Genomic DNA, 13,290 nt, shown 5'->3' on the forward strand with positions numbered 1-13,290 from the left:
TGTAGAACAAATGATCAGCTTGTAATACAGAGGATACAAATTCTACTCAAGTTCCCATAGACTAGTGAACATATTTCCAGCTAATAGAGTAGTTAATGCATGGACTCCAGTCTCTTATCACTTCTAATCACTTCAGAGGGTAGTTTATCATTTTTTAGGAAACCCTATAAGAAAAAACTGACATTCCTTTATCTCTTTTTCCCTTAAAAAAATACAACCAACCAAACCGTGAATTACTACCCGCCAAGACCACGACCTTACCCTCAGTGTGACCACAACTGCTCTGCTCCTGCTAGCTTTGGCACGGGGCTGAAGATCTGGACTGCAATGATACTAGAAAGGCTGGGCTCTACAACTCTCAGACTGCTGAAGTGCCAGAGGAGAATATAACCCTCAACTCAGCTAATTCTTAATTATTCCTGCTGATTCAAAATGGATTTTTTTTTTGGCTCATACATGGTTTAGTGGCATAGTGGGATGAGGAAGAAGCTGAATGATGACAGAGAGATAAGTACTTTATATACTCTGTTGGTAAAAAGCAGGGTATAAATAAATACAACATTTGGCATTCAACAAACACCCACCAAGTGCCTATTCTGAGTATACAAAATAAGTAAAACACAGAATCGGATCCCTCAAGAAGCTCACATTCTAGCTGTGAAGATGGAAAGAATTTCAAATAAAATATAATTTAGTAAATGCTAAAATACAGTATCAAGAACAGACGTTCTAAAAATACTCATTCAGAAGTTGTGAAATCTCAATTATCTGCTACCATTAAGAAAGTCAAACTGCAACATGAATAGTTTCCAGTGACAGAAAACTGCTATAATCTCAAATTCCCAGAAATTCAAGGGTGAAGGAAAAGATTCCTGCCATGCAGTCATCTTCAGAGGCACAACCACCTGGATAGGGGCAGATTTAAATTTAAATTAACTGGTTTAAGAGATAACTGGGTAATTAAAATTCATCAGTAAAACTATTTTAATAACGAACATAAAGAAACCTAACATTAATCCTCAACAACTAATAGCCAGGACATGGAAGCAACCTAGATGCCCATCAGCAGATGAATGGATAAGGAAGCTGTGGTACATATACACCATGGAATATTACTCAGCCGTTAAAAAGAATTCATTTGAATCAGTTCTAATGAGATGGATGAAACTGGAGCCCATTATACAGAGTGAAGTAAGCCAGAAAGATAAAGAACATTACAGTATACTAACACATATATACGGAATTTAGAAAGATGGTAACGATGGCCCTATATGCAGGGCAGAAGAAGAGACGCAGAAGTATAGAACAGACTTTTGAACTCTGTGGGAGAAGGTGAGGGTGGGATGTTTCGAAAGAACAGCATGTATATTACCCAGAGGAATCGGGTGGAGAGGGAGGTAGGATGGGGGACCAGGATGGGGAATACATGTAACTCTATGGCTGATTCATATCAATGTATGACAAAACCCACTGAAAAATAAAAAATTAAAAATTAAAAAAAAAATAAAATAAAAAGGTGAACTCAAAAAAAAAAATACTCATAACAAACATGCATGGTTATTGATAACAATAAAGCGTTGGAAAACTAACAAGAATTGCAACATAATTCTTACCTGTGTCTGCCTCATTGCCCGTTCCACTCGGCGGGTGCTTCCTCTCTCAAGTTTTGTTCGGAGGATCAAAGCTGATGTCTGAATGGCCCAGAACTTGGGTTGTGAAAGTAAACACTGATGGGGAGGGGAAAAAAAAAAAATGACCACAAAATAAATGGATAAACTGGATAATCCACTCTGAATATAACAAAATTAATATATCAGGATATAGTTGAGTGACGACTTGAAAACCATCTCAGCGAAAAATAAAAGACGACGTGTGCTTTCAAATGTTTTTGGAAAAGAATATGTTCATTTGAGCAGAATCATTACTTAACTGAGCTGACCTGTTCAACTGAATAAATTCCTTAAGAAATGAATCAGAATTATTTCCAGATAATCGAAACAGTATAATGGAATAAATCATACCATTAATTAATACATCTTTTTTATCTCGTGAGTTATACAAATGTTAAAGACCATACTTCTCAAATTTGAAATAAATTTTTAAAAATTATCCAAACTCACAAAGGAAAACAAATAATTAGAAATCTAGTACCTTTTCACTTAAAAAATACCCTAATCCCCTGATGCAAAGGCACATCAAAGTTTAAGGAAACCATCCTAACATTTTTGAGAATGCTTTCTAGTCCTTGTTAGGGTAGAGTCTCTAATTTTAGTTAAATGTTATCCTAGAGGGACATCTTAAGAAAGATGGGCTCATAAGAAAATCACCAATATGCACGCACTGAAACCTAGACCCAGAGAAAGCTGTGACCACCATCACTTCAGAGGGTGAGGTAGAAACCACTGAACCTGTCCACAAATGCAGGGGGTGAGGATGAGTGAGTTCTGAGTGCACAAGAACAGGAGGAAAATGTATTCTGATACAGTAGGGACTGCTCAGTATAATGAACACAATTTAAGCTCTTTGCTGATGACACGGAAACCAGCAATGACCCTGAGTGATCATTCCCCAATAGTAACTTACAGTGAAGGTTGCTTCAAAGAAAGGCAAAAGGCGTACTTGTCTGACAGTTGACTATATCCTTATTTACTTATTTATAAAAATCAGATATTAAAAAATCCCAGTTAACTAGAGTCCAAAGTCATTCAACACCTAGCTGTGCATTGGAAGAAGCTTTTGGTATTTTAAAAAGGTAAATCAGACCTCTGAGAGAAGGATCTGAGCATCAGTGTTTCTTAAAACACTCTCCAAATAATTTTAAGATATAGCCAAATTGAAGAATTATGAGGCTAAGCTAATACAAGTGTTGTTTAGTCGCTAAGTAGTGTCCAACTCTTTTGAGATCCCATGGAGTGTAGCCTGCCAGGCTGCTCTATCCATGGGACTCTCAAGGCAAGAATACAGGAGTAGGCTGCCATTTCCTTCTCCAGGAGATCTTTCTGATGTAGGAAATGAACTTTTGTCTCCTGCATTGGCAGGCAGATTCCTTATTGAGCCACCAGGGAAGCAACACAACTATTTGTTTTTTGGTTAAAGGCACTAATAACTCCAAATTCTCATTAAAAGTCAGCAAGAAGTCCTTCAGTGGAGTATAAATGCTATCACAGTCTCTCGAACTCTTTACTGTACCATGAATGGCCAGCTCACTTTCATCATTTCTGTTATTTGCCTGGTCCCTATGGGTACTGGAATTTTCAACTCCAAATCTAGGCCTACTTTCTTATAATTAAAAAGAGAACAATGGATTAGGTTACGTGCTCAATGTCACACCTTCATTAGTAGCAAAAGCTGATTCTAATACTTTGGGGGGCTCTTGATCCCCCAAACAACACCTTTTTATTTTTGGCATAAGCTGCAACCATTTTCACTTTGTAACTGAAATACAGTTGATACAATAGTTTTTCAGTTTCATGAGTACTACATGATGATTTGACATTTACATACATTATAAAGGGATCATCCCAATAAGTCCAGTAACCATCTTCCCCATACAAAGATATTATATCCCCATGACTTATTTACTATATAGCTGGAGGTATGTAACTGTTAATCTCCTTTACCTATTTTGCCCACCCCACCTCACTTTCTGGCAGTCACCTGTTTCTTCTCTGAATCTATGAGTCTGTTTTGTATGGTTTGCACTTTGTTTTTTAGGGCCACCATATAAGTGCGGTCAAGTAGTCCTTCTTGTCTGACTTATAACACCCTCTAGATCCATTCACGTTGTCGCAAACAGCAAGATATCACCTTTTTTGGCCACAGAACATGCTTGTATTGTTTTGTCAACACTTTCTCCAAGGAAGTGGATGACAGCACCCAGGAAACGCTGGTAGAGCAATGTACGTAGAGCATTCAGTGAGAAAAAAAAAAACTTTAGGAAACTGCTGTATTAAAGGGAAGTAGAAGGAGTAAACAAAGCATATACAAATAAGGAGGAAAGAGAATCAGAAGAATTCATTCTTACTGAAGTGTGTTCATTCATTAATTCACTTGAGCACTTACTCTGCACAAGGCAATGTGCACAAGGCCCCAGGGACAAAGCAGTGAGCAAGACAAACAAGGTCCCTGCCCTCAGAGAATTTACATTCTAATGCAATGACTATTAGCTAATCTTATTCTTCTATTAATATAACTAAATTCAAAACAAAGAATGAAACTTTTTTTTTTTTTTTTTTTGGTCTTGCTTAATCTCACAAGACCTCCAAAAATTGTTACGGTGGTGGAAAGTTTCTTATTTCTACATGAGCTAGTCTACACGGCAATGCCGGAGACTAAGCTCAAATAGAAGCAAGAAAGGTGGCACAGATTGAAACTTTTTTCATTAAGTAAATCTGCATAGTGATTCTCCTACCTACAGTGGGTGGCCTTTTTTCTCTTCATTTTATTAAAGGGACTGCCTCTGTAACCTCATGACAGGATGGAAGAGCACCTAGGAAAAGACTGTAAAACAGGGCAGATCATCTCACGTCGGCCAGAGCTTGATCAGAATCCCAGGGAGGCGATTAGCTGGGAAGTCACCTCACCTCTCAGGATCTCAGTTTTCATCTCTCTAAAATAGGAACAGTAATTCCCATCTCTCACAAACTTGTGAAGATTATCAATGATAAGCATGACTAGGTGATGCTTAACAAGTACCTGCTGAAAAACACATCCCCCTACCACCGGGGTTTCTCCTCCTACAAAGCTTTCCCTCACCCTCAGAAGAAAGGCACCACCCAGAGTGGGCACAGGTGATGGCCCTAACCATTGGCTCCTCCCAAAACAGGGCACTCAGGCATGCTGAGAATTTTCAGCTGAAGGACCCTGAGGAAACAGCAGAAGCAGGAAGATCACTCTGAACCTCACCTCTGAAATGGGTCATAAAACTCTCTTGTGAGATGTGCCCACCCCCTCATAACCAGAGGAAAGGAGGAAGACAAAGGTATGCTAAGAATCCCAACAAACCTTCCTAGGTCTCCCCCAGTTTACAGCCCTTACATTGCCCTATCACACTCCTCCATGACTGCCCACACTTCATCAAACCCAGCAGGTGCTGAGTCGCTCAGTCATGTCCAACTCTCTGCAACCTCATGGACTGTAACCCACCAGGCTCCTCTGTCCATGGGGATTCTCCAGGCCAGAATACTAGAGTGGGTTGCCATGCCCTCCTCCAGGGGATCTTCCCAACCCAGGGATCAAACCCAGGTCTTCCACACTGCAGGCAGATTCTTTACTTCTGAGCCACCAAGCATAAAGTACTCAAACTGAACTGTTTCTTCAGGTCTTTATAATCTTATGAAGGTTCCTATGTCACAGAAAACCTATATTAAGTAAATGTGAGTGCTTTTTTCCTGTTAATCTTTGTCAGTTTAATTTTTAGATCTAGCCTGGGACCCTAAGGAGGTCGAGGAAAACTCCCAGCTCCCGGCCACACGGTCACTTTACTAATAACATCAAGGGGCAGACCAGCGCAGGAGATAGGGTTGTCAGTTAAATCCCAGCTTTAAAAGATTTGCACACCAAAGCGGGGGTGGGGGGTGCGGGGATATCTGCCTCAGGAAAACTACCAACTCAGACTGTTTTCTATGCTGGCATGAGAACAAGAGTTTGCCTGAGACTTTAATGTGAGGGTCAAGCAAAACATTCTCACTAAACGCTGAAAGTAAAACGCAATCTGAAAAACAGACATTTGAAAAGCTTTAAAGAAAGAACTTCCTGGATAATGATATCACTGAAGAATGTATTTATCTTACATTTGTTTGGCTGGGAGATGTCTGACTTGGGAAAGTCTTTCTAAAGGAGGTAATTGCAGATAGGCTTTGTTTAATATATCTTAAACAAAACACTGCTGCCCACAAGGTAAGAATCAATCAGAATATGGGATACACAAAAAGAAAATTAAACAGGAGATACATGCTTTAACGCTCTGTATAGCTGCAGAATGTTCATTTTACTGCTGAATAATATTTCATGGCAATATATGATCTATTAGCCATTATACTGCTAATGGGCGTTTAGGTAGTCTCCAATCTGGGAACTACCAGATGCCAATGAATATTCTAATGTGCTATCAGAATGTGCCATCACGAACATTCTAAAACAGGTTCTTCAGCTCAACACGTACTCTGTCAGACATGCATTAATACTTAGGAGTGAAACTGCTAGGTCAGAGTACTGAGCTTTCATGAATACTCCAATTCTGACAGGTTTTCTACTTTATACTCTTATTTATTAGAAACATTAGAGTCCTTGTTCCTTCACAACCTTGCAACACTCAACACTATCTGTTTTTTGTATTTTAGCCATTCTGGTGAATATTTAGTAGTACTCCATATGGTTAACTTGTTTATCTGTAACAAATTCACATTTCTCTAATGATTAATAAAGTTGAGCACTTTTTTAATGTTAATGACCATTTTAGTCCTCTCTTTTAAGTTCCTACTGAAGTCCGTTGCCTGTTATTTTCTACTGGGTTGTCAAAATTTTTCTTGATAATTTGTTAAATAGTCTTATTTTTTGGACACAAGCCCTCTGTCTTTTTGTTGGAGGAGGGTGATAGATTACTATTCTTATTTGACAAATACTTACACAATACATACTTGTGTTGGCAAGGCACTGGTCTAAGTGCCTTACAAATATTAATGGCATCTTTTAATTTTTAAAAAGTGCTTAATATTAATAATAATCTAGTTTATCATTTTTGTTTTATGGTTAGAGCCTTATTATTGTTTTTGACTGTCCTAAAGTCACAAAGATGCTCTCCTATAGTTTCCTCTTAAAAACTTTACTGTTCTGCTTTTCACTTTTACATATTCAATCTGGAATTGATTTTTGTATATTTAGTATGATATAGGGGCTAAGATAGACTGTTTCCATATAAATATAAATCATCCAGTGCCATTTATCGAAAAGCCTACCCCTTCCCCACTGCACTGCAGTGCCAACTTCGACATAAGTCAGATGAACCATGTATGTATAGCTCTGTTTTTGGACTCTGTTCCACTGGCTAGTTTTTATTTCCTCAAGTCAAAATGTCTTAATTCAGTGTTTCTCAAACTTTAAAGTGCACAATAATAATGCAGAGAGATTGCTAAAACACAGACTCCTTGGCCGCAGCCCCAGAGACTCAGATTCAATAGGGTGTGAAGTGAAGCCGGAGAAATTCCATTTCTAACAAGCTCCCAGGTGATGCTGACGCTGCCAGTCCAAGAACCACTACATGCTAAGCTGTCTTAATTGATACAGTTTTATAAGCCGTCTTGCTATCTGCCAACTTAAGTTCTCCAACTCTGTTCTTCATGACTCCCTTAGTTATTCTTAGCCCTTTACATTTCCATGTGAATTTTAAAGTCAGCTTGAGTCCCCAAAATCAAAAGAACAGCAGCAGCAGCAACAAAGGAAACAATAACAACAAAAAATCAAGCCACTGGGACTCTGTTAGGGATTGTATTGAAAACGGAGGTTAATTTGAGAAGACCTGAAATTTCAATATTGAGTACTGTATATGAATACTGTATATCCCATGAATATATATACTGTATATCCCATGAATACTGTATATCCCTCCATTTATTTAGGTCCTTATTAATTTCTCTTAATAATGTTCTGTTGCTGCTGATCAGTCACTTAGTTGTGTCGACTCTGCGACCCTATGGACAGCATGCTGGGTGTCCCTGTCCTTCACCACCGCGAGGTTGCTTAAACTTATGTCCATTGAATCAGTGATGGCATCCAACCATCTCAACCTCTATTGTCCCCATCTCCTCCTGCCTTCAACGTTTCTGAGTATCAGGGTCTTTTCAAATGAGTTAGCTCTTCACATCAGGTGGCCAAAGTATTGGAGCTTCAGTATCAGCCCTTCCAATGAATATTCAGGGTTAATTTCTTTTAGGATTGACTGGTTTAATCTCCTTGCAGTCCAAGGGATTTTCAAGGGTCTTCAACAACACCACAGTTCAAAAGCATCAATTCTTCAGTGTTCAGCCTTCCTTATGGTCCAACTCTCACATCCATATATGACTACTGGAAAAACCATAGCTTTGACTATACAGACCTTTGTAGGCAAATAATGTCTCTGCTTTTTAATATGTTCTCTAGGTTTGTCATTGTCATTGCCTTTCTTCCAAGGAGCAAGCATCTTAATTTTATGGCAACAGTCATCATCTGTAGTGATTTTGGAGCCCAAGAAAATAAAGTCTGTCACTGTTTCCCCATCTACTTGCCATGAAGTGATGGGACCAGATGCCACGATCTTAGCTTTTTGAATGTTGAGTTTTAAGCCAGCTTTTTCACTCTCCTCTTTCATCTTTATCAAGAAGCTCTTTTTTTTTTTTTTTTTTAAGAAGCTCTTTTTTTTAATGGTAGTTAAGATATATGTAACATAAAATGTACCATCTTGACCATCTTTAAGTGTACAGTTTAATTATATATATCCACATAGTTGTACAACTAATCTCTAGATTTCTTCTCATCTTGCAACTGAAACTCTATACCCATTAAACATTTCCCCATTGTCCCCACCCCACCCAGGTGCAACCACCATGCTACCTGCTGCTTCTGTGAATTTCACTACTCTTGGTACCTCATACAAATGGCATCATACAAGTTCACTTATTTTTACCTGGAATCTATTAACTAAAGCAATTTGATGAAATACTGGCTCACTAAATTGAGTACTATCTAGAAATACAGTAAAACTCAGACACTTAAGAAATTTGGTGTTTTCAACTGGAAGCAATTTGAGAATCAGGACAACGCCACGTAGCACTGTGCCATTTGCAAACAAACTTGTATGTGAGATGGAACTTCCACCACTTTCACACACCAGGGCAGAGGTCAGAAGCCCCCTAAAAAATGAATGGTAACATTTGTGTGTCTTTTAAAAGTTCTCTCACTGCTCACATCTCATTGACCAAAACCTCCAAAAGGTGGTTCATTGAGTCAGTAGGCTTTTACAAGTGTATAACTTTTCATATACACTTTAATGTCTCTATTGTTGCTGTAAAAATTGAAATAAACTTATTTATAGTTAAAATGTTTTATAAGTTAAAGAATCAATTCACTTCAGCAACTGTTGATATGGAGTGTAACAAGATACCTTGTGAACAAAAGGGAGACAGCTCTGCATGCCTCAGCAGGCGTTTCTCACTGAGATATGCCACCTGAGCTGATGCTTGGGCTCGGATTAAAAAAAGGAGCTGTAATCAGCTACCATCTGAGGAAATGCCATTACCTGAAATGAAAGTCAATGAATATCACTTTACCTCACACTAAAAAGTAAAATTTAATACTATGACATGTTAGGTAGTCAGGCATGATTTTACTTAGCTCACAATTTCCCACCATATGCAACTCTGCCCTCACTCCCAGAAAAGTAGCAAAGAAAATTCTGTAACACCATCAAAGAGGACCTGGAGTGTTGTTTCTATTAAAAACAATTTCCTGTCATTCTTATCACTGAACATTTCAAACATTCTTCTTCCAGAGGTCACTAGGACCCTTTACAGGACAGCCAGCCAGTCTGTTCCTTTAAATACGAGGGAGCTTTCAGATAGTTGCTTTTTCTACATATAAATCAAAGCAACTCAGAGCTCTCCTGTGAGCGTGTAACTGCTTTGGCTATACTAAGGCCAAATCAAATGATGCCCACCCAGGTCAGGCTGACCTTATAAAAGCAAGGATCAAAGAAACACTATAAAAAGCAAAATTATTCCCCTTTCTTAATGAGCAATTTAAAAGAGCATTCATTTGTTAAAATCAGTACCAAATGACACTAAGCTTAAATTCCAAATGTAGCCTGTAAATTACTCTCAGGAGACATAGAACAGTGGTCCAAACACTCTGTCCTTGCTTTGTAGACCATTTAAAAATCAAAGCTATCCCCCCGCCCCCCAAGTCCTACTACTGCTCTAAACCAACCTCCCAACAAAGCCACACGGCTCACATATTTCCTTGCCTTTGCTCACATTATCACTCCATCTATATCCCTTATGTTTCAAGGCCCCTCTAATCCTCCCTGAGGTAACAAAGCCTTCTTTGACTGCCCTATTCCAAATATTTTCTTCTTTTCTAAGCAGTTAGGGATTTATCTGTGCTATCAATGTAATTTAAATTGCCTGGTATTGTTAATTACATTTTCATAAGTTTATCGGATCTTGGCTAAATTAAAAATTCCATGAAGGCAAGTCTTATGTTTTATACCTTTATTTCTTCCACAGTATCTACCAGCATGCTTGGCAAATCCTGAGATTCTGGATCTCCTGCTATTACAAAGCTCTCAAAGCTCTTTTCTCCACTCTGCAAATTTTCATACACAAAGCAGACACCAGGCAGTTCTAGCTGGTGGTCACTCAGTTGCCTCAAAAAAGAAAGATCTCCTGCATTCTGGAGATGCTATTTCATCAGCACTGCCAGATGCACCTTTCACACGGTCATGAAAGCAGACATATATAAACCATACAAGTTATTTTTGAACTGAATTTTTCATCCTTTAACACCACGTTAATTCATAATGTCAGATGGCCTAACACTTTTAGCTTCAATGATGGCCAAAAGCAGAAGCACAAAACCATGAGTTTGAATAAGACTCCTCCATATTGAATATATCACCATCTTAACTATAATCCCCTTATATTTCTCCTATCTGGGGACTGGAAGACCCATTGAAGTAAGGTTTTTTCTTTCACATTATATTTTCTTCAAATTACTGATTCTGCCTCTCACCAGCCTAATAAACAGTAAAATTCACTTTAAAAGTAAAATGTACACAATGATGTCAGTGCTGTCTATTCCTTAAAGTGGCTTATCAAATAATATTTAAATGATATTGCTATTGTGCAGAATGGTTTTTAGACTTTATTTATTATATGATACACAAAGAAGATAAAGCATAACTAAAATGCAAGTTATAAAATATACTATAAACACATATGAATCTTGAGACTGTTTTTTAACTTATCATTACATTTTAAAAATTCATATACTGCAGTTTATCATTCACTTGTTGATGGATATTTGCATTGTTTCCAGTTTTAAGCTCTTACAAATTAAACAGCTATGAACATTTGTGTAAATCTTTGTGGAGCTATACATTTTCATTTCACACAGATAAATACCTGAAGGTGGAATTGATGATTAACTGCATGAGAAAATCCCAAACTGTGTTCCAAAGTGGTGGTGCCATATTATGTCACATTACATTTACCATGTATGAGGATTTCAACTACCTCACACCTTTTAAGTGGTAGACAGTTGTATATTGTTGTGGTTTTAATTTGCATTTTCCCAATGACTAGTGATATTAACCACCTTAGCATCTCTTAACGGGTCATTTGTTTATCCTAATGTCATCAAGTAGTACTTTTTTTTTTGGTCCATAGCTTATAATTTTTATCTACAGACAAATGGTCCCAGAAACTTACTTGGTCATCACAGAAGCACTCCAAAAAATTTTAGAATCAGCCTGTCAACTTCTAAGAAAAACAAAAGGTGGAGTCGGGGGCGGGGGGGTTAACCTGGATTTTGATTGCTACTGGATTTATTATTGTGTAATTCTGGAAGAATTGTCAATTCAACAATATTAAGCTTTTCAATCCATGAACATGATTAAGTCTCTCCACTTATTTAAATTTCTTCAATTTCCTAAAGCAATATTTGTCATTTTTAGTGTACAGGTTTACAGTTTAGTCAAATTCATCACTAAATATTTGATATTTTATGCTATTGTGTGTGGTTTTTAAAATTACTTTCTCAACTATTACTGCTAGTATATATAAACATAACTGACTTTTTTATATTGACCTTGTATTCTCAGACATTGCTTATTAATTCTAGTAGCTTTCATGTTTATTCTTTAGGGTTTCCCACGTAAAGAATTGTGTTGTCTACGCATAGTGATAATTTTATATATTTCCTTCCAATCTGCACTCCCTCTGGATCTTTGTCACGCTGTTATTGCACTAGCTGGAATTTTCGGTTCAAAGAAGTGCCACTTTCCTGACCTTAGAGGAAAAAAAAATTGTTTTTCATTAATGGTGACTTTAACTCTAGATTTTTCACAGAAACCCTTTATCAGATTGATATTCTCTTCTACTCAGAGTTTGCTAACTTTTTTATAATGAAAGAATACTGAGTTTTTCCAAATGCTGAAATAAATAAATATAATGAGATGATCATTCAATGTTTCTCCTTGACTGTATTAAAAGATGAACTTCAATGACTGTTTAATGTTAAACCAATTTTGCATTCCTGAGATAAAAACTATCTGGTCATGACTAATTAACCTTTTTGTTGTTCTTCAGTCATTCAGTCGTGTCCAACTCTTTGCAACTCCATGGACTGCAGTATGCCAGTCTTTCCTGTCCTTCACCATCTCCCGGAGCTTGCTCAAACTCAAGTTCACTGAGTCGGTGATGCCATCCAACCAACTCGTCCTCTGTCATCCCCTTGTCCTTCTGCCTTCAATCTTTCCCAGCATCAAGGTCTTTCCCAATGAGTCAGTTCTTCGCATCAGGTGGCCAAAGGATTGGAGTTTCAGCCTCAGCATCAGTCCCTCCAGTGAATATTCAGGATTGACTGGTTTGATTTCCTTGCAGTCCAAGGGACTCTCGAGTCTTCTCCAACACCACAGTTCCAAAGCATCAATTCTTCAGCGCTCTGCATTCTCTACGGTCCAACTCTCACATCCATACATGACTACTGGAAAAACCATAGGTTTGACTATACAGACCTCTGTAGGCAAGTAATGTCTTCGCTTTTTAATATGCTTTTTAGGCTTGTCATTGCTTTTCTTCCAAGTAGAAAGCATCTTTTAATTTCAAGGCTGAAATCACAATCTGCAGTGATTTTGGAGCCCAAGATAATAAAGTTGTACACTCTTTTCACTGTTTCCCCATCTACTTGCCATGAAGTGATAGGACTAGATGCCATGATCTTAGTTTTTTGAATGTTGAGTTTTAAGCCAGCTTTTTCACTCTCCTCTTCCAACTTTAACAAGAAGCTCTTCAGTTCCTCTTCACTTTCTGCCATAAGGGTGGTGTCATCTGCATATCTGAGGTTATTGATATTTCTCCCTGCAATCTTGATTCCGGCTTGTGCTTCATCCAACCTGGCATTTCACATGATGTACTCTCCATATAAGTTAAATAAGCAAGGTGACAATATACACTCTTGACGTACTCCTTTCACAATTTTGAACCACTCCATTTTTCATGTTGGTACTATTGCTTCTTGACCTGCATACAGATTTTGCAG

The 13,290-nt window shown here is 37.8% G+C and overlaps 1 protein-coding gene across 1 annotated transcript in view; it reads right to left on the minus strand.

Annotated features, from left to right (window-relative positions):
- TTC27 (tetratricopeptide repeat domain 27) overlaps positions 1–13,290 on the minus strand; it is a 160,449-nt gene that overhangs the window by 93,831 nt on the left and 53,328 nt on the right. Inside the window, exon 10 of the mRNA XM_065929457.1 lies at positions 1,614–1,727. Coding sequence (XP_065785529.1) covers positions 1,614–1,727 — 114 coding nt within the window. The remainder of the gene's footprint in view (positions 1–1,613; positions 1,728–13,290) is intronic.

This window comes from Muntiacus reevesi, chromosome 3 (genome assembly GCF_963930625.1).
Source record: "Muntiacus reevesi chromosome 3, mMunRee1.1, whole genome shotgun sequence".
Lineage (NCBI taxonomy): Eukaryota > Metazoa > Chordata > Mammalia > Artiodactyla > Cervidae > Muntiacus > Muntiacus reevesi.